Raw genomic sequence first — 24,484 nt, 5'->3', positions numbered from 1 at the left:
ATTATGGGGATGATGATTATGGTGATGGTTATTATGGGGATGATGGTCATTATGGTGGTGATGATGATGGTTATTATGGGGATGATGGTTATTATGGTGATGATTGTTATTATGGGGATGATGGTTATTATGGTGGTGATGATGATGGTTATTATGGGGATGATGGTTATTATTGTGATGATGGTGGTTATGGTTATGGTGTTGATGGTTATTATGGTGGTGAGAATGGTTATTATGGTGGTTATGGTGTTGATGGTTATTATGGCAATGATGATGATGGTTATTATGGTGATGATGTTTATGGTGGTGATGGTTATGGTGTTGATGGTTATGGTGTTGATGGTTATTATGGTGGTGGGGATGGTTATTATGGTGTTGATAGTTATGGTTATGATGATGATGGTGGTTATTATGGTGATGATGGTTATAATGGGGATGATGATGATGGTTATTATGGGGATGATATTGATGGTTATTATGGGGATGATGGTTATTATGGTGGTTTGGTGTGGGTGTGGGTGGGTGGTGTCAGGGGACCTACCTGTGGTGTGGTCCCAGGAGGAGTGCAGTAGGCCAGAGCCTCCTGTTTCGGGTGCTGTACAGCCCCCAGTGACAATCCAAGCCCTGCTGGATCAGCTGGGGGTCTTGTGGGGAGGAGACTGTTGCTCCTCAGAACCCCTCCCCTTGTTCTTTATTGAGATCACACTCACTACTGTCCTTGGGGCCAGTGGCTCGGAAGTAAGCCTCATTTACCTTTTGAACATGTCTGTGGCTTAATATTCTACCAGTATACAAGCAGTATGTTACCAGTATTACCATAACAATATCTAACTATTACCAGTATATTACCATAACAATACAACTATTATCTGTATATTACCATACCAATATAACATTATTACCAGTATATTACCAGTATATTACCATACCAATATAACATTATTACCAGGATATCACATAACAATATAACATTATTACCAGTATATTACCATACCAATATAACATTATTACCAGGATATCACATAACAATATAACAGTATTAACAGGGTATTACCATAACAATATAACCTTATTACCAGGGTATTACCATAACAATATAACATTATTACCAGGGTATTACCATAACAATATAACAGTATTACCACTATATTACCATATACATTTTCCCACTATTGCCAGGGTATTACCATAACAATATAACAGTATTACCAGGATATTACCATAACATATAACAGTATATTTTACCATAACAATATAACAGTGGTGCCAGTATATTACAGTATTACCAGGGTGTTACCAGTATATTACCATAACAATGTAACAGTATTACCAAGGTATTACCATAACAATATAACCGTATTACCAGTATATTACAATAACAATATAACAGTGGTGCAGGATATTACCAGTACATTACCATATCAATATACCAGTATATTATCATACCAATATATTACAATATCAATATAAAAGTATATTACAATATAACAGTGGTGCAGGATATTACCAGTAAATTACCATAACAATATACCAGTATATTACAATAACAATATAACATTATTATCAGTATATTAACAGTATATTACCAGTATATCACCATAACAATACAACAGTATATTACCATAGCAATATTACCAGGGTATTACCATAACAATATAACAGTATTACCATAACAATATCCTTTACATTTAACATTTACATTTAAGTCATTTAGCAGACGCTCTTATCCAGAGCGACTTACAAATTGGTGCATTCACCTTATGACATCCAGTGGAACAACCACTTTACAATAGTGCATCTAAATATTTTAAGGGGGGGGGGGGTGAGAAGGATTACTTTATCCTATCCTAGGTATTCCTAGATACCTAGATAGTATTCCTTTATAACCAGTATTTTACCATAACAATATAATAACATTGTTACCAGGGTATTACCAGTATATTATGGTATTACCATAATAATATAACAGTATTACAGTATTACCAGCATATTATCATAACAATATAACAGTATTATCAGTATATTACCATAATGGTATTACCAGTATATTACCATACCAATATAACACTATAACTGGGATATTTCCATAACAATATAACAGTATTACCAGTATATTACCATAACAGTATAACCGGGATATTACCATAACACTACTACCATTATATTACCATAACAATATAACAATATCACTGGTATATTGCCATAACAATATAACCAGTATATTACCATAACAGTATTACCAGTATATTACCATAACAATATAACAGTATATTTCCATAACAATACTACCAGTATATTACCATGCCAATATAACAGTATATTACCATAACAATATGTCAGTATATTACCATAACAACATAACAGTATTACCATGCCAATATAACAGTATATTACCATAACAATACTGCCAGTATATTACCATAACAGTATATTACCATAACAATACTACCAGTATATTACCATGCCAATATAACAGTATATTACGATAACAATATGCCAGTATATTACCATAACACTATAACATTATTACCTGGGTATTACCAATACAATATATCAGTATTACCAGGGTATTACCATAACAATATAACAGTATTACCAGTATATTACCATGCCAATATAACAGGGTATTACCATAACAGTAGTACCAGTATTTTACCATAACAATATAACAGCATTACCAGGGTATTACCAGTATATTACCACCAACAATATAACTATTACCTGTGGTTTCCCCCAGATCAGAGCCATCCATGTTCTGTGTCATGTGCTTCTTTGCAGTGGAACAACTTCCTGTTCCTTGTCAGACAGCTGGTAGAGAGGGAGATTCTGGCAGAGAAGGAAGTGGTCCCAGTTACCCTGGCTAACAGAGTTCATTGAGAAGATTCAGCAGGAGTCTATCCCCATGTTCTCCTCCTCTTCCTCTTCTATGCCTCTGTTACAGTCTTCTTCTGCCCACACCTCCTCCTCCTCCTATTCTCTACCAATGCCTGAGTTCTACAACCACATGGACATCCTGCAGGTCTCACTGCAACCTGTAGAGGGAGCCAACTGACCGCACAGACAGGCAACGGACAAAAAGTATCCCTGTTGGCCAACAATGCCCAGTCTTTTGAGTGAAAGGCTGACAGTAACAGGTGTAGCTGAACTAATGACCAGACCCTGTTGGGATTCCAGATTACTGAGACAGGAAACATTATGTCCCTTTGACCTGCTATACTGTCCATGTTTCACTGTCTGAGAGTACAATATCTTAGACCTGCTATACTGTCCATGTTTCACTGTGTGAGACTACAATGCTTTAGACCTGTTATACTGTGTGAGAGTACAATACCTTAGACCTGTTATACTGTCCATGTTTCACTGTGTGAGAGTACAATACCTTAGACCTGCTATACTGTCCATGTTTCACTGTGTGAGAGTACAATACCTTAGACCTGCTATACTGTCCATGTTTCACTGTATGAGAGTACAATACCTTAGACCTGTTATACTGTCCATGTTTCACTGTGTGAGAGTACAATACCGTAGACCTGCTATACTGTCCATGTTTCACTGTGTGAGAGTACAATACCTTAGACCTGTTATACTGTGTGAGAGTACAATACCTTAGACCTGTTATACTGTGTGAGAGTACAATACCTTAGACCTGTTATACTGTGTGAGAGTACAATACCTTAGACCTGTTATACTGTGTGAGAGTACAATACCTTAGACCTGTTATACTGTGTGAGAGTACAATACCTTAGACCTGTTATACTGTGTGAGAGTACAATACCTTAGACCTGTTATACTGTGTGAGAGTACAATACCTTAGACCTGTTATACTGTGTGAGAGTACAATACCTTAGACCTGTTATACTGTCCCATGTTTCACTGTGTGAGAGTACAATACCTTAGACCTGTTATACTGTCCCATGTTTCACTGTGTGAGAGTACAATACCTTAGACCTGCTATACTGTCCCATGTTTCACTGTGTGAGAGTACAATACCTTAGACCTGTTATACTGTCCCATGTTTCACTGTGTGAGAGTACAATACCTTAGACCTGTTATACTGTGTGAGAGTACAATACCTTAGACCTGTTATACTGTCCCATGTTTCACTGTGTGAGAGTACAATACCTTAGACCTGTTATACTGTCCCATGTTTCACTGTGTGAGAGTACAATACCTTAGACCTGTTATACTGTCCCATGTTTCACTGTGTGAGAGTACAATACCTTAGACCTGTTATACTGTCCCATGTTTCACTGTGTGAGAGTACAATACCTTAGACCTGTTATACTGTCCCATGTTTCACTGTGTGAGAGTACAATACCTTAGACCTGTTATACTGTCCCATGTTTCACTGTGTGAGAGTACAATACCTTAGACCTGTTATACTGTCCCATGTTTCACTGTGTGAGAGTACAATACCTTAGACCTGTTTTACTGTGTGAGAGTACAATACCTTAGACCTGTTATACTGTCCATGTTTCACTGTGTGAGAGTACAATACCTTAGACCTGTTATACTGTGTGAGAGTACAATGCCTTAGACCTGTTATACTGTCCATGTTTCACTGTATGAGAGTACAATACCTTAGACCTGTTATACTGTCCATGTTTCACTGTGTGAGAGTACAATACCTTAGACCTGCTATACTGTCCATGTTTCACTGTGTGAGAGTACAATACCTTAGACCTGTTTCACTGTGTGAGAGTACAATACCTTAGACCTGTTATACTGTGTGAGAGTACAATGCCTTAGACCTGTTATACTGTCCATGTTTCACTGTGTGAGAGTACAATACCCTAGACCTGTTATACTGTCCATGTTTCACTGTGTGAGAGTACAATACCTTAGACCTGTTTCACTGTGTGAGAGTACAATACCTTAGACCTGTTATACTGTGTGAGAGTACAATACCTTAGACCTGTTATACTGTCCATGTTTCACTGTGTGAGAGTACAATACCTTAGACCTGCTATACTGTCCATGTTTCACTGTGTGAGAGTACAATACCTTAGACCTGTTATACTGTCCATGTTTCACTGTGTGAGAGTACAATACCTTAGACCTGTTTCACTGTGTGAGAGTACAATACCTTAGACCTGTTATACTGTGTGAGAGTACAATACCTTAGACCTGTTATACTGTCCATGTTTCACTGTGTGAGAGTACAATACCTTAGACCTGTTATACTGTCCATGTTTCACTGTGTGAGAGTACAATACCTTAGAGTTTTGTTAGATGAGCCAAGCGAGACTACCCTACTCTTAACACAATCCGTTACACTGTCCCTGTATCTCTCCCTAACTCTGTCTCGATATTGTCCCTCTCTCTTGTCCTTCCCTCTCCTTACCTGTCCCTTTCCCTCCCCTTGTCTCTGTTCCTGTCTTTATAACCCAACCCTCCCCTTGTCTCTGTTCCTGTCTTTATAACCCAACCCTCCCCTTGTCTCTGTTCCTGTCTTTATAACCCAACCCTCCCCTTGTCTCTGTTCCTGTCTTTATAACCCAACCCTCCCCTTGTCTCTGTTCCTGTCTTTATAACCCAACCCTCCCCTGTCTCTGTTCCTGTCCTTTATAACCTGTCAACCCTCCCCTTGTCTCTGTTCCTGTCTTTATAACCCAACCCTCCCCTTGTCTCTGTTCCTGTCTTTATAACCCAACCCTCCCCTTGTCTCTGTTCCCTAACCCAACCCTCCCTTGTCTCTGTTCCTGTCTTTATAACCTGTCAACCCTCCCCTTGTCTCTGTTCCTGTCTTTATAACCCAACCCTCCCCTGTCTCTGTTCCTGTCTTTATAACCCAACCCTCCCCTTGTCTCTGTTCCTGTCTTTATAACCCAACCCTCCCCTTGTCTCTGTTCCTGTCTTTATAACCCAACCCTCCCCTTGTCTCTGTTCCTGTCTTTATAACCCAACCCTCCCCTTGTCTCTGTTCCTGTCTTTATAACCCAACCCTCCCCTTGTCTCTGTTCCTGTCTTTATAACCCAACCCTCCCCTTGTCTCTGTTCCTGTCTTTATAACCCAACCCTCCCCTTGTCTCTGTTCCTGTCTTTATAACCCAACCCTCCCCTTGTCTCTGTCCGTCCCTCTCTAGCCCAGAACTCTCAGATGTCCAGTAGTTGTCAGAGCATCAACAGTGTGGCCAGTGAGGGCGAGGGCAGCAGTGTGGCCAGTCACAGCTGTCTGTCTGGTGGTGGTGGTGGAGGAGGGAGAAGACACTGCTTCATCCCCTACAGAGACTCAGTCCTCACCTGGCTCCTCAAAGACAGCCTGGGAGGAAACGCTAAGACCATCATGATCGCCAGTGAGTTGTAGTCTCTCCCTACAACTGCCTTGTGGAACACTGCCACTGAGTCTGGCAAGCGAGACTATCCAGTCACAAACATTGGCTAAACACATTTGTGTAAACTAGTGGGACTCGAGGGAAGTACTTGATCAAATCAAAGTTTATTTGTCACGTGCGCCGAATACAACAGGTGTTCACCTTACAGTGAAATGCTTATTTGATGTAATAGTGCCAATGTTTGTTGGACTTTGGAATTATAAGATGGACATTGTCTTTTTTTCCAGACCAATAGTAGTTGTTGATATAGTCACAGAGATTGTCATGGCTGTAGTGTTATTGTTAGAGTATTGAGTCACAGGGGTTGTCATGGCTGTAGTGTTATTGTTACAGTATTGAGTCACAGAGGTTGTCATGGCTGTAGTGTTATTGTTACAGTATTGAGTCACAGAGGTTGTCATGGCTGTAGTGTTATTGTTCACAGAGGTTGTCAGTATTGATTGAGTCACAGAGGTTGTCATGGCTGTAGTGTTATTGTTACAGTATTGAGTCACAGAGGTTGTCATGGCCGTAGTGTTATTGTTACAGTATTGAGTCACAGAGGTTGTCATGGCCGTAGTGTTATTGTTACAGTATTGAGTCACAGAGGTTGTCATGGCTGTAGTGTTATTGTTACAGTATTGAGTCACAGAGGTTGTCATGGCTGTAGTGTTATTGTTACAGTATTGAGTCACAGAGGTTGTCATGGCTGTAGTGTTATTGTTACAGTATTGAGTCACAGAGGTTGTCATGGCCGTAGTGTTATTGTTACAGTATTGAGTCACAGAGGTTGTCATGGCCGTAGTGTTATTGTTATAGTATTGAGTCACAGAGGTTGTCATGGCCGTAGTGTTATTGTTACAGTATTGAGTCACAGAGGTTGTCATGGCCGTAGTGTTATTGTTACAGTATTGAGTCACAGAGGTTGTCATGGCTGTAGTGTTATTGTTACAGTATTTAGTCACAGAGGTTGTCATGGCTGTAGTGTTATTGTTACAGTATTGAGTCACAGAGGTTGTCATGGCTGTAGTGTTATTGTTACAGTATTGAGTCACAGAGGTTGTCATGGCTGTAGTGTTATTGTTACAGTATTGAGTCACAGAGGTTGTCATGGCTGTAGTGTTATTGTTACAGTATTAAGTCACAGAGGTTGTCATGGCTGTAGTGTTATTGTTACAGTATTGAGTCACAGAGGTTGTCATGGCCGTAGTGTTATTGTTACAGTATTGAGTCACAGAGGTTGTCATGGCTGTAGTGTTATTGTTACAGTATTGAGTCACAGAGGTTGTCATGGCGGTAGTGTTATTGTTAGAGTGGTAAATGTGATTTCCTGTCTGTTGCAGCTGTGTCCCCATCCAGTAGCAGCTACAATGAGACTCTCAGCACCCTGCGCTACGCTGCTCATGCTAGGAACATCGTCAACAAGCCCAGGGTCAATGAGGTAAGGCTTCTGGAGATGTTGTTCTGTATTGTGGGGCCATTGCCTTGTCATGTCATCCACTGCCTTTTATTACTGTGAGGTCTGAATTTGTTCAGTTGGGGACACCGTAGAGAAACGTTTTCAGATGAAAAGGGATGTCTTTCTACAGGATGCGAGTGTGAGGCTGATCCGAGAGCTACGTGAGGAGATAGACAGGCTGAAGAGTACGCTTCTCAGCTTCCAAATGGTACTTATCGTCCCGGATTATTATTAGGAATGGAATCATCTGAGATCACCTGGTTTTGATGTCAGATTAATAGTGCTCACTGCCTTCATGTTATTTGTCTTTGCTAAATTGACCAAAATGTATTATTTCTCCTTTAATTCCATCGTAGCAACGGAATCCTGGCCCTTCTCTGAGTGATCAGAGAGACGGGAGTCTGTCAGACATCGTGTTGCAGAACGAACTAAAGGTAGAGTAACGATATATTATATATCTACTTGACGCTGCTCCAGAATTGTATTCTCCACTTTGACTTATTTGATCCTTTCCATCACTACTCTCTACTATACCTGAACCTACTGTCTCCAGCTGAAAGGACTTTACATGTCTTTTCTATTCATTCAAACCAATCAATCAATCCTCTTCCATCCTCCAGGTGGATGAGCTGACGAAGGACTGGTCAGAGAGCTGGCGGGACAAGAAGGAGCTGTTGGAACAGTACAGTGTGGATATCAACAGAGACCGGGGTGGGTTCCTCATCCACTCCCTGTTACCACATCTCATTACCCTGGACCGGGACGTACTCAGCACCGGGGTCACCTTCTATCACCTCAGGGTATGTACAATACACACTTTAGGATACGAACACATACTTCCTCATCTACTTCCTGTTACCTTCTATCACCTCAGGGTATGAGCACACACACATGAATACACAGACCATAATCACACACACACACACACACACACACACACACACACACACACACACACACACACACACACACACACACACACACACACACACACACACACACACACACACACACACACACACACACACACACACACACACACACACACACACACACACACACACACACACACACACACACACGGAACCATTGACATTCTTCTATACTACCTCTGTACATTCTGTTCTTGACTTTCTCAAGAGACACCGATAGATTTTTCACGTAGTCAGCTTTGGGATTTGAACCAGCAGTCTTCCAGTTGCTGGCCCAACGCTCTTAACCGCTAGGCTACCTGACACCAGATTTCTGTGGAAGTCATATTTTGACATAGTAGAACACTGTGTTAGTCATTTTATCTCAACCCACCTATTTCAACCCAACTGTGCGTTTGTTGATTTTTTTCCCCCTCAACAATCCACTGTTTCAATTCTCTGTCATCCTAAACTCTTGGCTGCCTTCTGTCTGTTGTAGGAGGCGGTAACAAGGATTGGACCTCAGGACAAACTGGTTGAATCACAAATAGGTAGGCAGAAGTCATATAGATATTGCACATGCTATACATGTATTTTGGGAGAATTGCAACTTCAAATGTGTGTTTTATTTTTGAGTCCTTGTGGTATGTCTCTCCTCTCCAGTCCTCCAGGGCAGCACCACCTGTGAGATAGAGAACCAGTCTGGGGTTGTGACCCTGAGGCCGCTGCCAGGGACTGTCTACATGATCAAAGACAGGGAGGTGACGGAGCCCTGCAGACTGGCACAAGGTAGGCCCTCACCTGGTTCTCACACATGTTTTAATCCCTGGTTAAAGAGTTTCTTTCTCGTTACACTTCAGTTGATGGCTTACAGAACCCAAAGGAGCATTTAGAGTAGCCCTTTGGGCCTCAACAGCCACGTCAATTTTTCATTTTGTATCTCTATCTCTATCTCCAGGGACCTTGATCACTCTTGGAGGTGTCCGTCCACAAGTTCCGTTTCAACCACCCAGCAGAGGCTGAGGTCATGAGAGAACGGAGACAGGTGGGTGCTACTGACCAGTAATGTTGTGATCGTGAAGAAGCTCCTGATTTTTGGGGGGATTGATTGGTAACTCATATTATCCGCTTGACAGGCCAGTGAAGGTGCACTGAACTGCAGCTACAATGATTTTCAAGCCTTGACCTCTGATTCCAGGTAAACACACACACTGAATGTAAACTCACCACCAACCTCTGACAATCACAGGTCAGAAGCATCTTTGAATTCTGCTCACTACACATGTGCTAAAAAGATTCTGCTGAGTAAAGCCCCATTGGCCAAACCCTCCCCTAAACCGGACGACGCTGAGCCAATTGTTTCTGCTGAGCTCCCATAGAAGAACCATTGCATACATATTTGATATCTAGTCTTTGTAGTACAACCTACTGATGGTGCAGGTGCAAGGGATATAATGGTGAATGCTTCATACATGTTGTTTATTTATATGAGAGAGAAAGAGAAAAGAAAGAGAGAGAAAGAGAGAGAAAGAGAGAGAAAGAGAGAGAAAGAGAGAGCAAAGAGAGAGCAAGAGAGAGAGAGAGAGAGAGAGAGAGAGAGAGAGAGAGAGAGAGAGACAGAGAGAGAAAGAGAGAGAGAAAGAGAGACAGACAGAGAGAGAGAAAGAGAGAGAGAGAGAGAGAAAGAGAGAGAGACAGAGAGAGAGAGACAGAGAGAGAGAGACAGAGAGAGAGAGACAGAGAGAGAGAGAGACAGAGAGAGAGAGACAGAGAGAGAGAGACAGAGAGAGAGAGAGACAGAGAGGGAGAGAGAAAGAGAGAGAGACAGAGAGAGAGAGAGAGACAGAGAGAGAAAGAGAGAGACAGAGTGAGAGAGAGAGAGAGAGAGAGAGAGAGAGAGAGAGAGAGAGAGAGAGAGAGAGAGAGAGAGAGAGAGACAGAGAGAGAGAGAGAGAGAGAGAGAGAGAGAGAGAGAGAGAGAGAGAGAGAGAGAGAGAGAGAGAGAGAGAGAGAGAGAGAGAGAGAGAGCGCTTACTTCAGTGTCTACTACCTCTTAGTTATAGAAAGATATGTTTTGGTTTGCTCAGCTCAAATGTTTGTAGATCAAAAGGCAAATACTGGAAGAAAGGGGAAAAACACTCACTGAAATATTATTTCAGCTTAAATGTAAAAATGTTTTGCAGCAGAGGTCAAAATGAGCGTATGTGTTGCGGCAGCAGACTCCGGCAGCGTTTGGAAAGCTTCAAATGAAGAATAATATACAAAGAAAGGGCACCCGTTGCTCACGGGAGTTCTTCATTAAAGCCTCTAGGGATCTGTGTTTGTAAGACATAAATATACAATGGCCCTCTGTGTAACAGCGACTTTTCTCTATCACCTTCTCTCTTAAATGGCTGTACGACTTCTAAACCAAGAAACCTCAGTTGACACACATCATGTCCGACCGCATTGAAGTGTCTGACTACAGGGGACTTCTCATCACCTGTTCTCATGTTGCTCTTGTGTTCTGTCATAATATTACTTTCAATTGTCTCAGACACTTTCCAACATAATAGCCACATAGACACTTCAGTAAATAGACCACAAATGTTAATTTGAAAGGAAATTCTACCCCATTTCTTTCCTTTCCCTTGATTATTGCATCACAGTTCACACAATTATGACAATTCATTATCAGCAATACATATTCTTCTGACCCTCAGCAGCTGACTGTAAGGTAGACTATTATCTAAGAGTGTCACGTTCTGACCTTAGTTCCTTTGTTATGTCTTTGTTTTAGTATGGTCAGGGCGTGAGTTGGGTGGGTTGTTTATGTTCCTTTTTCTATAATTTGTGATTTCTGTGTTCGGCCTAGTATGGTTCTCAATCAGAGGCAGCTGTCAATCGTTGTCCCTGATTGAGAATCATACTTGGGTAGTCTGGTTTCACTTTTAAGTTGTGGGTGTTTGTCTTCCGTGTCAGTGTTTGTTACCACACGGGACTGGTTTGTTCCAGTGTTCTCTTGTGTTTGATTAAACATTATGGGCACTTACCACGCTGCGCATTGGTCCTCCGATCCTTCTCGCTACTCCTCCTCAGAAGAGGAGGACGAAAACCCTTACAAAGAGTAGACAGATGGTAACTTGAATAATGCAGGAGATTGTTTATATTCATCTTCTGGCGATACAGTGGTCTGAAGTCCATTGTCTTTGCTAACCAGTACATCCAAAGAAGAAACAGTTTCCTCATTGGATTCCAGAGTGAATTTCATAGTAGGCAACCTGAAATGAATGTACAGTCTGAACTCTTTCAGTTGCTCATATGTCCCACTCTTTCAGTTGCTCATATGTCCCACTCTTTCAGTTGCTCATATGTCCCACTCTTTCAGTTGCTCATATGTCCCACTCTTTCAGTTGCTCATATGTCCCACTCCAAATAAAAAAAAAACATTAATGTTGTGGAACCAACATTTCAAAAGGGAGAAAAATGTATTAACATTATAAACCAATCGTCAAACTTCCCCAGAAATAAATGTGCGTAATTCGGTGGGAATGGGGACCCCATCACAGTGCCCTGTGACTGGATGTAGAAAACATTCTCAAAGCCGTTTTTGGTTAACACCACTTGAGCCACGTAAAAAGTCAGCAGGAGGCCCATGTTCATCTCTCTTGTCTACCACAAAGTATAATTGTGTATAACTGTGTCATATATGTGTGAAATATTATTTGTGTATCTGTATGTGAACAGGGCTGGAGGAGAGGCAGTCCAGGGGCAGACGGGTGACCGTGGGGCTGAGGGGAAGGAGCCTCCCCCCAGGCAGCAGTGTATTGAGGACCAGCTGCGGTGCATGGAGGAGCAGAGGGGGTATGTGGAGTGTCTACGCCAAGAAATCCAGACTGAACAGAGACGAGCTGAGAGAGATCTAGAGAAAGAACAGGCCCATCTGAGACAACGACACACTGACAGTGAGTACACCTCTACTTAAATATAGGCTACAGTGCTAAATACACAGGATATACTTTGAGAGAATAGCTTAAATATTTATTTATTGTATGTGTCTCTGTACAATTAAGTTATACAAGGACATGATCACTTTTTGTATGTGCATGTTAAATATGCTCTGTTTAATCTGCCTTCAGTCCAGCAGTGGATCTTACAAGAGAAGCAGCGTCTGGCAGCTATAACCTTAGAGGAAAGAGGAACTCAGGAGTTTAGTGTACAGACTGATCCTTTACAGACTGATCCTTTACAGGCTGATCCTTTACAGACTGATCCTATACAGGCTGATCCTTTACAGGCTGATCCTATACAGGCTGATCCTTTACAGGCTGATCCTTTACAGGCTGATCCTTTACAGACGGATCCTTTACAGACTGATACTTTACAGACGGATCCTATACAGACTGATCCTTTACAGACTGATACTTTACAGACTGATCCTTTACAGACTGATACTTTACAGACTGATTCTTTACAGACGGATCCTATACAGACTGATCCTATACAGAGTGATCCTTTACAGACTGATCCTTTACAGGCTGATCCTTTACAAGCTGATCATATACAGACTGATCCTATACAGACTGATCATTTACAGACTGATCCTTTACAGGTTGATCCTTTACAAGCTGATCCTATACAGACTGATCCTTTACAGACTGATCCTTTAAAAGCTGATCCTATACAGACTGATCCTTTACAGACTGATCATTTACAGGTTGATCCTTTAAAAGCTGATCCTATACAGACTGATCCTATACAGACTGATCCTATACAGACTGATCCTTTACAGACTGATCCTTTACAGGCTGATCCTTTACAAGCTGATCATATACAGACTGATCCTATACAGACTGATCCTTTACAGACTGATCCTTTACAGGTTGATCCTTTACAAGCTGATCCTATACAGACTGATCCTTTACAGACTGATCCTTTACAGACTGATCCTTTACAGGTTGATCCTTTAAAAGCTGATCCTATACAGACTGATCCTTTACAGACTGATCCTTTATAGACTGATCCTTTACAGACAGATCCTTTACAGACTGATCCTTTACAGACTGATCCTTTACAGACTGATCCTTTACAGACTGATCCTTTACAGACAGATCCTATACAGACTGATCCTTTACAGACTGATCCTTTACAGACTGATCCTTTACAGACAGATCCTATACAGGCTGATCCTTTACAGGCTGATCCTTTACAGACGGATCCTTTACAGACTGATACTTTACAGGTTGATCCTTTAAAAGCTGATCCTATACAGACTGATCCTTTACAGACTGATCCTATACAGACTGATCCTTTACAGACTGATCCTTTACAGACTGATCCTTTACAGGTTGATCCTTTAAAAGCTGATCCTATACAGACTGATCCTTTACAGACTGATCCTTTACAGACTGATCCTTTACAGACAGATCCTATACAGACTGATCCTATACAAACTGATCCTGCACCAGCTGATCCTATACCAGCTGATCTTATACCAGCTGATCCTATACCAACTGATCCTATACCAACTGATCCTATACCAGCTCCCATCCTAGACAGCCTGCTAACGGAAGATTCTGAAGGTTCTGATGAAGAGTGTGATCAAAGAGTTGCTCCGCCCTCTAAAGTGGTTCTATACAGGAAGAAGGTGGTTCAGGAGGAGTTGGTAAGACATCATACCCTGCGGCGCGCCGAGAGCCATGTTCGACGCAAAAGGCTGCACTACCAGCTGGAGAGGATCGCTCGCAAGCGCCATCTACTGGACGCTAAGAGGGAACTGCAGAGGCTAGAGAAGGCCCTGCCACCTGGACTAGAGAGCCCTGTGTCTCCTGGCCTGGGGTCTCCCTCAAGTTCAAGAGGATGTCAACCTGTTTTGCGCAGGCATTCTGTCTCATCAGACCTGCTGTCCCACTTATACCCCCAACACACCCCAATCTTCAGGTCAGCACAAGTAGGCTAGTCTCCCACATAGATATTTATTCAAGCTAATATTTATGTTGTAAATGATAATGTCCTTATCCCTTGTTTTGTTTTGTTTTCCCCAACAGCCACTTACTGAAGAGAAACAGACTATCTGAACTGACATTTGGATCCATCTGTTCCAGACAGTGGGTGTCTGATGAATGTCTTCCACGCGAGAGGACAAGGAGTCGCTCCAACACATTCTCCTCAGGAACACAACACAGTAGTCAGGTGCATGGGTACAGGAGTAAAGCAAGTTCCTCAGAGAACCTCAAGCCGCCTGTGAAGGAGGAGGCTCTAGTTCAGCCGCCATGCCATGAAAGACCAGAGAGGAAACCACTGCTTCCAAAACATGGACTTGAATTTACTTTGAAGAACAATCAGAACCCATCACCATCACCAAATGGAGCGACCCTACAGTCAAGCAATAATGTCATCATAAAGGGACCCACAGTTACAGTAAGCGAATCTATCAGCCAGACTCAGCGGGCTCCATGTCAGGGAGTGAAGAGCCTTCCTCCTGGGAGTAGCAAAGGCTTGGAAATGATCCAGAAGGACTTATCACGCTCAGTCGGCCCTGGGATAAAGACACCGCTTGCCAGGGTGTTTAGAAAACAGCCATCAGGATTGAGTATTGGAGGCAGAGGGACCAAGCCTAGTGGTAAAACAGCAAGCCCATTTCACTGGAAACTAAAGCGAGGTGTAGAAGGCGTCAAGATGAGCAGGAAGAAATGCACGATGAAAACAGCTGTCTCATGTGAGGACCTTGATCAGAAGAATCCTTCACATGATTGTGGGTGGAGACAAAGACGGTGGCATAGTGCAGAGACTCTGATGAACCAGACCAGCACCCTAAGGTGGGTGGAGAGACCGCAGGGATTGGGACCGGCAGGATCGGAGAAGTATGACGGTGAGGAAGAAGAGGAGGGTGACCAATCTTCAGACTGTGACAGCTTGTTCTCTGTGGACTCCCTGTCCTCAGTCTACGCTACAGCCCTGGCAGAGCAGCTTAAGGTCAGGTCTCGCCCTCCCATCTGTGGTTCTCAGTGTGAAGACCCAGCGTACCTGGCTCTCTGCCCAGGGTGAGGACTGACTCACCACCACAAGACAGCAACCACTCAACATCTTTATCACACGTTCAACTGACTCCAAAAGGCTGTTATTTAGCCAGTACAAGATCACTATGAAATGATAATAAGACATTCAAAGGGGGAGGGGGGGGGGAAGGGGTTCATACATGTATCGACCTCACTTCCTTCGTCAGAGTTTTACGTATCGACCTCACGGCCTTCAACAGAGTTTTACGTATCGACCTCACTTCCTTCGTCAGAGTTTTACGTATCGACCTCACGGCCTTCGTCAGAGTTTTACGTATCGACCTCACCTCCTTCGTCAGAGCTTTACGTATCGACCTCACCTCCTTCTTCAGAGCTTTACGTATCGACCTCACCTCCTTCGTCAGAGTTTAACGTATCGACCTCACCTCCTTCTTCAGAGCTTTACGTATCGACCTCACCTCCTTTGTCAGAGCTTTACGTATCGACCTCACGGCCTTCATCAGAGTTTTACATATCGACCTCACGGACTTCGTCAGAGCTTTACGTATCGACCTCACGGCCTTCATCAGAGCTTTACGTCTCGACCTCACGGCCTTCATCAGAGTTTTACATATCGACCTCACGGACTTCGTCAGAGCTTTACGTATCGACCTCACGGCCTTCATCAGAGCTTTACATATCGACCTCACGGACTTCGTCAGAGCTTTACGTATCGACCTCACGGCCTTCATCAGAGCTTTACATATCGACCTCACGGACTTCGTCAGAGCTTTACGTATCGACCTCACCTCCTTTGTCAGAGCTTTACGTATCGACCTCACGGCCTTCATCAGAGTTTTACATATCGACCTCACGGACTTCGTCAGAGCTTTACGTATCGACCTCACCTCCTTTGTCAGAGCTTTACGTATCGACCTCACCTCCTTCATCAGAGTTTTACATATCGACCTCACCTCCTTCATCAGAGTTTTACGTATCGACCTCACCTCCTTCATCAGAGTTTTACATATCGACCTCACCTCCTTCATCAGAGCTTTACATATCGACCTCACCTCCTTCATCAGAGTTTTACATATCGACCTCACGGCCTTCATCAGAGTTTTACATATCGACCTCACGGCCTTCATCAGAGTTTTACATATCGACCTCACGGCCTTCATCAGAGTTTTACATATCGACCTCACGGCCTTCATCAGAGTTTTACATATCGACCTCACGGCCTTCATCAGAGTTTTACATATCGACCTCACGGACTTCATCAGAGTTTTACATATCGACCTCACGGCCTTCATCAGAGTTTTACATATCGACCTCACGGCCTTCATCAGAGCTTTACGTATCGGTCTCACGGCCTTCGTCAAGACTGTCAAGAGCAGTGTGCGGGTTCCTTCTTTTTTCCTACTTTGTTTTTAATACCTATTATAACCATGTGTATGTCTTTTCTATTATGTATTTTCTAGATGTATGTCTGGCGCCTGGTGTGTCAGGGTATGACCCTCTGATGTCATCCTCACCATCATCTCCTACGAACCTACGACAGCGCACCTCCTCTTTTGGCTCCGCCTCGTCCATATCGACAGCCTATCAGGACTTCACTTCCTGTCTGCTTGGTCGAGCTATGGCTGAGGTACAATTCAAATAAACTTTATAGTATAACACAAGACAGCAAAATTACACATTTCCAATATACCGTGGACTATGTACTTGTTCGTTGTTGCACGTTTGCTAAAATAAGAAACATGTTCTCACCTAATATGTGCCCCAGGTGCGTTTGGCTGCTGCTAGTGACATGGGGAACCTAGTGATGGGGAAAGCTGCAGCTGGTTGGAGGTGAGTTGCATCATGGTTTCTCCTTTATTACATTCAGGTTAACCAATAGTAAACCATGTTATAACTAGCTACACTCCCAGCAGGTTGTAATGATGTGATTTCAACCGGCTTTTCCCACTGGGTTTATATTACAGATTGTGTATTTGCAACCTTCCTGTCCTCTCTCTCTCTATCAGGTACCAGGGTGTGGAGCGAGGTGTCCAGGCCTTCTACAAGCCCTCCTCCAGCCCATCTGTGCACTGTTTCCTTGGGGCGGTGGAGCTGGAGAGGCCCCTGGCCAGCCTGTGGAGCATGGTCCGAGACCACTCCAAGACCCACCTGTACCATGAGGCTATCCGGTCTGCCTGGACACGACCACTAGATGACAGCACTCAGTTGGGTTAGTCTGCTGCCTGGAGTATAGCAGAGTTGGAGTTAATTCACTACTTAAAACTGGTGAAAGCCTTCAATGAGGCTGCCCATGCTAAAACACACTTTGTAGCAAATGCACCATCTATCTATCGCTATGAGTCAATTCCATTTCACTTCAGTCAATTACTTCCAGGAAGTAAACTGAAATTCAGATTTCAATTGTAATTTTTCCTCATGCTTTTCCATGTGTCTCTCCTCATCAGTCTACCTGCTGACAGACCCATCCAGCTGCCACCTCAAACAGCCCAGAGACTTCTGCTGCATCAGCACCCAGTCACAACAGGTCAGTAGGGTCAGAGTTCAGGGGTCAGTCAGGGGACCTGCAGCTGAATTCCAAGTTTCAACTTACCAAGTTCAAAGTTTAAACTTACCTGCTCCTTCTTACCAAGATTTGTTTTGAATGTTCAACTGGAATGAGGGGGACAGAAGACCTCCTCGTTTTCAGGGGCAATGATACAATGTATTCTTACTGTCCTATAGCTAGGGCCAGGAGTTTTCCTTGTCTACAGCAAGAGACTGACTACTAACTCAGTGCCCTTCTATCTCTCTCTCCTAGGATGAGCTATGTGTGCTGGCCATGCAGTCGGTCTTCGAGGAGTCTCTCCCTCGGCCCAGTGTAGAGGCTGTCCGAGGGGAGATGTTGCCTAGCGCCTGGGTCCTTCAGCCAATCACACGCCACGTCCGAGAGGTCGTCAGGGTTATCTACCTACTGCAGGTGAGATAGGAATCAGGTTACTATGACAACGTAAAGTGGTCTGAAAAAGCTGTCAGTCAATCAATCAATCAATTAATCAAAATTATTCATCAATCCAGTTTTACATCAACAGATGTCTGAAAGTTCTTAAAATCAATCAGTCAATTCATCAAAATGATTCATCAATCCAGTTTTACATCAACAGATGTCTGAAAGTTCTTAAAATCAATCAGTCAATTCATCAAAATGATTCATCAATCCAGTTTTACATCAACAGATGTCTGAAAGTTCTTAAAATCAATCAGTCAATTCATCAAAATGATTCATCAATCCAGTTTTACATCAACAGATGTCTGAAAGTTCTTAAAATCAATCAATCAATTCATCAAAATGATTCATCAATCCAGTTTTACATCAACAGATGTCAGAAAGTTCTTAAAATCAATCAATCAATTCATCAAAATGATTCATCAATCCAGTTTTACATCAACAGATGTCAGAGTTCTTAAGAGTACTTTAGATACAGATATGCCTAATGATTCCTCATCGCCATGTGGAATCTCTCTTCCTCTCTCTTTTAGTTTCTTCCTCCCCCTCACTTTTCCATCCCTTCCTTGGCTCACTTTTTGTCCTCCTTTGTTTCAGGTGGACCTGGGCACTCCATCCCTTCCTCAGAGACTGTTGGGATCAGTGGCTAGGAGACAGGCGTCCGTCCTGGCTGAGCTTGACTCCCTTTTCTCTTTGTGAGACTGACAGCATGGTCAGGGTCGTGTTCATTAGGCACGAAAAGGAAGAAAACAGACTGAAACAAGGAGGGACTAACTGGACTTTTCCAATAAGAAATGCACATTTTCTTTTTCCATTGCAAAACATGTTGCTACAATGTGCCCCAATGAACACAACCCAGATCAGCTGTCCAATTAGAACACAGATTTCGTCTCTCATTGCAAAACGTTTTGCTATGGTGTGCCCTAAAGAACATGCCCCCAGGTTAATGGTCACACACGTCGCAGTGAGCACTTAGACATAAGTCCTGAATCTGATATGAGATCTGTCTCTATTGTAATTTGCAATGTATTTACTTGATTGTATCCTTACGAAGAGCACTGATGACATTGATTTTGTGATACTAAGTATCATGCAGCTTGTTTATATCTAAACATAACTGTGTTTTGTGTTTAAAATGGTTCATTGAAGACCTGTGTTTAATGTGTATGATTATACCAATCTTTTAAGTTTATTGCCAAAGATTGAGTGGTCTAGACTGGCTGTCAGGGAGGGTTGAGGATGTGGCTCCTATGTTTGACCCATACAACACATCTTACTGTGTCACTGCAACGTCTGACCAGAGTAACACCAGGCCCTAAATGTTTACAATTCCACATATTTTTCATAATAACACGGATTTATATCAAATGCAAAATGATCGTTAGTCTCCTGTTGCTCATTGCTGTATTTAATCTATCTGTAAGCCTCAGTTGTACTACTTCCCTAGTTACTGATTTATGATACAAAGTGATCATTTGTCTCCCATTTCACTGTCCTCCCAGCCTAAGAATGAACCACTTTTATAATGACCACTTAGTGACATAATTGTTTTCTCCAGCATCCTGTGTTAATGTCTCAAGGCACAGCACACTTTACCAAACTCACTACCCAACCTTTTAAAAGCCATATTATGTGTTTTGTTGACTGTTCAGGACATTATTTTTCTGTAGTTGTAGTACTGCAGTGTCACAGTAAGATGATCCCCAGGGGAACCAAATAAGAAGGAACTGATATGAAGGATATTAACCGAGCAAAAAAAGAAATGTCCCTTTTTCAGGACCCTGTCTATCAAAGATAATTCGTAAAAATCCAAATAACTTCACAGATCTTCATTGTAAAGTGTTTAAACACTGTTTCCCATGCTTGTTCAATGAACCATGAACAATTAATCAACATGCACCTGTGGAGCGATTGTTAAGACACTAATAGCTTACAGACGGTAGGCAAATAAGGTTACAGTTATGAAAAATTAGGACACTAAAGAGGCCTTTCTACTGACTCTGAAAAACACCAATAAAAAGATGCCCAGGGTCCCTGCTCATCGGCGTGAACGTGCCTTAGGTATGCTGCAAGGAGGCATGAGGACTGCAGATGTGGCGAGGGCAATAAATTGCAATATCTGTACTATGAGACGCCTAAGACAGCGCTACAGGGAGACAGGTCGGACAGCTGATCGTCCTCGCAATGGCAGACCACTTATAACAACACCTGCACGGGATCCGTACATCCGAACATCACAGGTACAGGATGGCAACAACAACTGCCCGAGTTACACCAGGAACGCACAATCCCTCCATCAGTGCTCAGACTGTTCGCAATAGGCTGAGAGAGGCTGGACTGAGGGCTTGTAGGCCTGTTTTAAGGCAGGTCCTCACCAGACATCACCTGCAACAACGTCGCCTATGGGTACAAACCCACCATCGCTGTTCCAGACAGGACTGACAAAAAGTGCTCTTTGATGACGAGTCGCAGTTTTGTCTCACCAGGGGTGATGGTTGGATTCGTGTTTATCGTCGAAGGAATGAGCATTACACTGAGGCCCGTGCTTTGGAGCGGGATCGATTTGGAGGTGGAGGGTCCGTCATGGTCTGGGGCGGTGTGTCACAGCATCATCAGACTGAGCTTGTTGTTATTGCAGGCAATCTCAATGCTGTGCATTACAGGGAAGACATCCTCCTCCCTCATGTGGTACCCCTCCTGCAGGCTCATCCTGTCATGACAATGCCACCAGCCATACTGCTCGTTCGGTGAGTGATTTCCTGCAAGACAGGAATGTCATTGTTCTGCCATGGCCAGCGAAGAGCCCGGATCTCAATCCCATTGAGCATGTCTGGGGCCTATTGGATCGGAGGGTGAGAGCTAGGGCCATTCCCCCCAGAAATGTCCGGGAACTTGTAGGTGCCTCGGTGGAAGAGTGGGGTAACATCTCACAGCAGAACTGGCAAATCTGGTGCAGTCCATGAGGAGGAGATGCACTGCAGTACCTAATGCAGCTGGTGGCCACACCAGATACTGACTGTTACTTTTGATTTTGACCCCCCTTTGTTCAGGGACACATTATTCTATTTCTGTTAGTCACATGTCTGTGGAACTTGTTCAGTTTAAGTCTCAGTTGATGATTCTTGTTATGTTCATACAAATATTTACACAGGATGTTTCTTTTTTTGCAGAGTTTAGTTTCCACAGGGAAAGAAAAATGAAGTAGCCTAGTTAACTGACAACCTATTTGTACTGAGTTTGATTTTGATCCATACTTTTGTAAGTGCCTTTTATTTGACATGAACATATACCACCATGTCAATATGTATAACTATTTATGTTTTTATCATGTTCTTTATTTTAATAACATTATATTTGAATCCTAAAGAAATGCAAAGAGCATATTTTATTTTCCTGTATAAACTTGACATTTAGTCTGTACATACTCAAAGCTTTTCGCTTCTTTGGTTTGGCATTGTAAATATTATGTATATTAATTGTAAAATGAATGTTATCCTGTTCCTGAGTAGGCCTATAGCCAATGTTCCCTCAACTAAAAATGTTGAGGGAACATTACGGTCTGCTGAGCATAAACTTGAACATTGTGAAAATTCAGTGAAACCTTCAGCGCATGTTTTATTGTTGTAATATATATTTTTACGTTTATCTCAAATTCTCCCCAATTATTCAATTGGTAGTTACTATCTTGTCGCTACAACTCCCGTACAGGCTTGGGAGAGACGAAGGTCAAGAGCCATGCGTCATGCAACCCAACCAAGCCGCACTGCTGTGTCAGAAGAAACATTGTGCACCTGGCTACCTTGGTTAGTGCGCACTGCGTCCGGCCCACCACAGGAGTCGCTGGTGCGCAATGAGACAAGGATATCTGTACCGGATGACGCTAGGCCAATTGTGCGTCGCCCCATGGACCTCCCGGTCGCGGCCGGCTGCGACAGAGCCCGGCCGTGAACCCAGAGTCTCTGGTGGCACAGCTGCGATGCAGCGCCCTAGACCACTGCATCACGCAGGAGGCTGAAATTTGAAGTTTACATACACCTTAGCCAAATACATTTAAACTCAGTTTTTCACAATTCCTGACATTTAATCAGAGTAAAAATTCCCTGTCTTAGGTCAGTTAGGATCACCACTTTATTTTAAGAATGTGAAATGTCTGAATAATAGTAGAGAGAATTATTTATTTCAACTTGTATTTTATTCATCACATTCTCAGTGGGTCAGAAGTTTACATACACTCAATTAGTATTTGATAGCATTGCCTTTAAATTGTTTAACTTGGGTCAAAACTTTCAGGTTGCCTTCCACAAGCTTCCCACAATAAGTTGAGTAACCTTTGGCCCATTCCTATTGACAGAGTCAATAACTGAGTCAGGATTGTTGGCCTCCTTGCTCTCACACACTTTTTCAGTTCTGCCTACACATTTTCTATAGGATTGAGGTCAGGGCTTTGTGATGGCCACTCCAATACCTTGACTTTGTTGTCCTTAAGCCATTTTGCCACAACTTTGGAAGTATGCTTGGGGTCATTGTCCATTTGGAAGACCCATTTGCGACCAAGCTTTAACTTCCTGACTGATGTCTTGAGATGTTGCTTCAAAATATTCACATGATTTTCCTCCCTCATGAAGACATCTATTTTGTGAAGTGCACCAGTTCCTCCTGCAGTAAAGCACCCCCACAACATGCTGCCACCCCCTTGCGTCACGGTTGGGATGGTGTTCTTCGGCTTGCAAGCCTCCTCCCTTTTCCTCCAAACATAACGATGGTCATTATGGACAAACAGTTCTATTTGTGTTTCATCAGACCAGAGGATATTTCTCCAAAAAGTACAATCTTTGTACCCATGTGCAGTTGCAATCTGTAGTCTGGCTTTTTTTATGGCGGTTTTGGAGCAGTGGCTTCTTCCTTGCTGAGCGGCCTTCCAGGTTATGTCGATATAGGACTCATTTTGCTGTGGATATACATACTTTGTATCTGTTTCCTCCAGCATCTTCACACAGTCCTTTGCTGTTGTTCTGGGATTGATTTGCACTTTTCGCACCAAAGTACGTTCATCTCTAGGAGACAGAACGCGTCTCCTTCCTGAGCGGTATGACGCCTGTGTGGTCCCATCTTGTTTCTACTTATGTACTATTGTTTGTACAGATGAACGTGGTACCTTCAGGCATTTGGAAATGGCTCCCAAGGATGAACCAGTCTTGTGGAGGTCTATAGTTTTTTTTCTGAGGTCTTGGCTGATTTATTTTTATTTTCCCATGATGTCAAGCAAAGAAGCACTGAGTTTGGAGGTAGGCCTTACATCCACAGGTACACCTCCAATTGACTCAAATAGTGTCAATTAGCCTATCAGAAGCTTCTAAAGCCATGACATAATTTTCTGGAATTTTCCAAGCTGTTTAAAGGCACAATCAATTTAGTGTGTGTAAACTTATGACCCACTGGAATTGGGATACAGTGAATTATATGTGAAATAATCTGTCTGTAAACAATTGTTGGAAAAATTACATGCACAAAGTAGATGTCCTAACCGACTTGCCAAACCTATAGTTTGTTAACAAGAAATTTGTGGAGTGGTTGAAAAACGAATTTGAATGACTCCAACCTAAGAGTATGTAATCTTCCGACTTCAGCTGTACACATATCCATGATGTTGTAATTTATTCAACATTATGATCTTATTGAAGTCGTTTGTTGCAGCTCTCATGTTTATTTGTATAGTCAACAATGTTTTCCATCTGACCACAATCAATCAGTACATAGTGGAGTGTCTGTAGGTCTACTGTATACTGGAGTGAATCACTGTAGTGTCTGAGTGAGGACTC

General features: G+C 42.7%; 1 protein-coding gene across 1 annotated transcript; it reads left to right on the top strand.

Annotated features, from left to right (window-relative positions):
* The first annotated feature begins 9,410 nt into the window (after positions 1-9,410).
* Positions 9,411-20,474, top strand: LOC124045337 (stAR-related lipid transfer protein 9-like). Its single transcript, XM_046364639.1, has 10 exons — positions 9,411-9,473; positions 9,643-9,729; positions 9,821-9,882; positions 12,411-12,628; positions 17,143-17,309; positions 17,448-17,512; positions 17,689-17,891; positions 18,127-18,206; positions 18,480-18,638; positions 19,263-20,474. Exons 2-10 carry the CDS (start codon positions 9,712-9,714, stop codon positions 19,362-19,364), a joined length of 1,074 nt encoding a protein of 357 aa, XP_046220595.1. The 5' UTR covers positions 9,411-9,473; positions 9,643-9,711; the 3' UTR covers positions 19,365-20,474.
* The last annotated feature ends 4,010 nt before the right edge of the window (positions 20,475-24,484 follow it).

Source organism: Oncorhynchus gorbuscha, linkage group LG10 (assembly GCF_021184085.1).
Source record: "Oncorhynchus gorbuscha isolate QuinsamMale2020 ecotype Even-year linkage group LG10, OgorEven_v1.0, whole genome shotgun sequence".
Classification (NCBI taxonomy): Eukaryota; Metazoa; Chordata; class Actinopteri; order Salmoniformes; family Salmonidae; genus Oncorhynchus; species Oncorhynchus gorbuscha.
The sequence above is the reverse complement of the archived record's forward strand: the minus strand, read 5'-3'. Positions and strand labels throughout refer to the sequence as shown.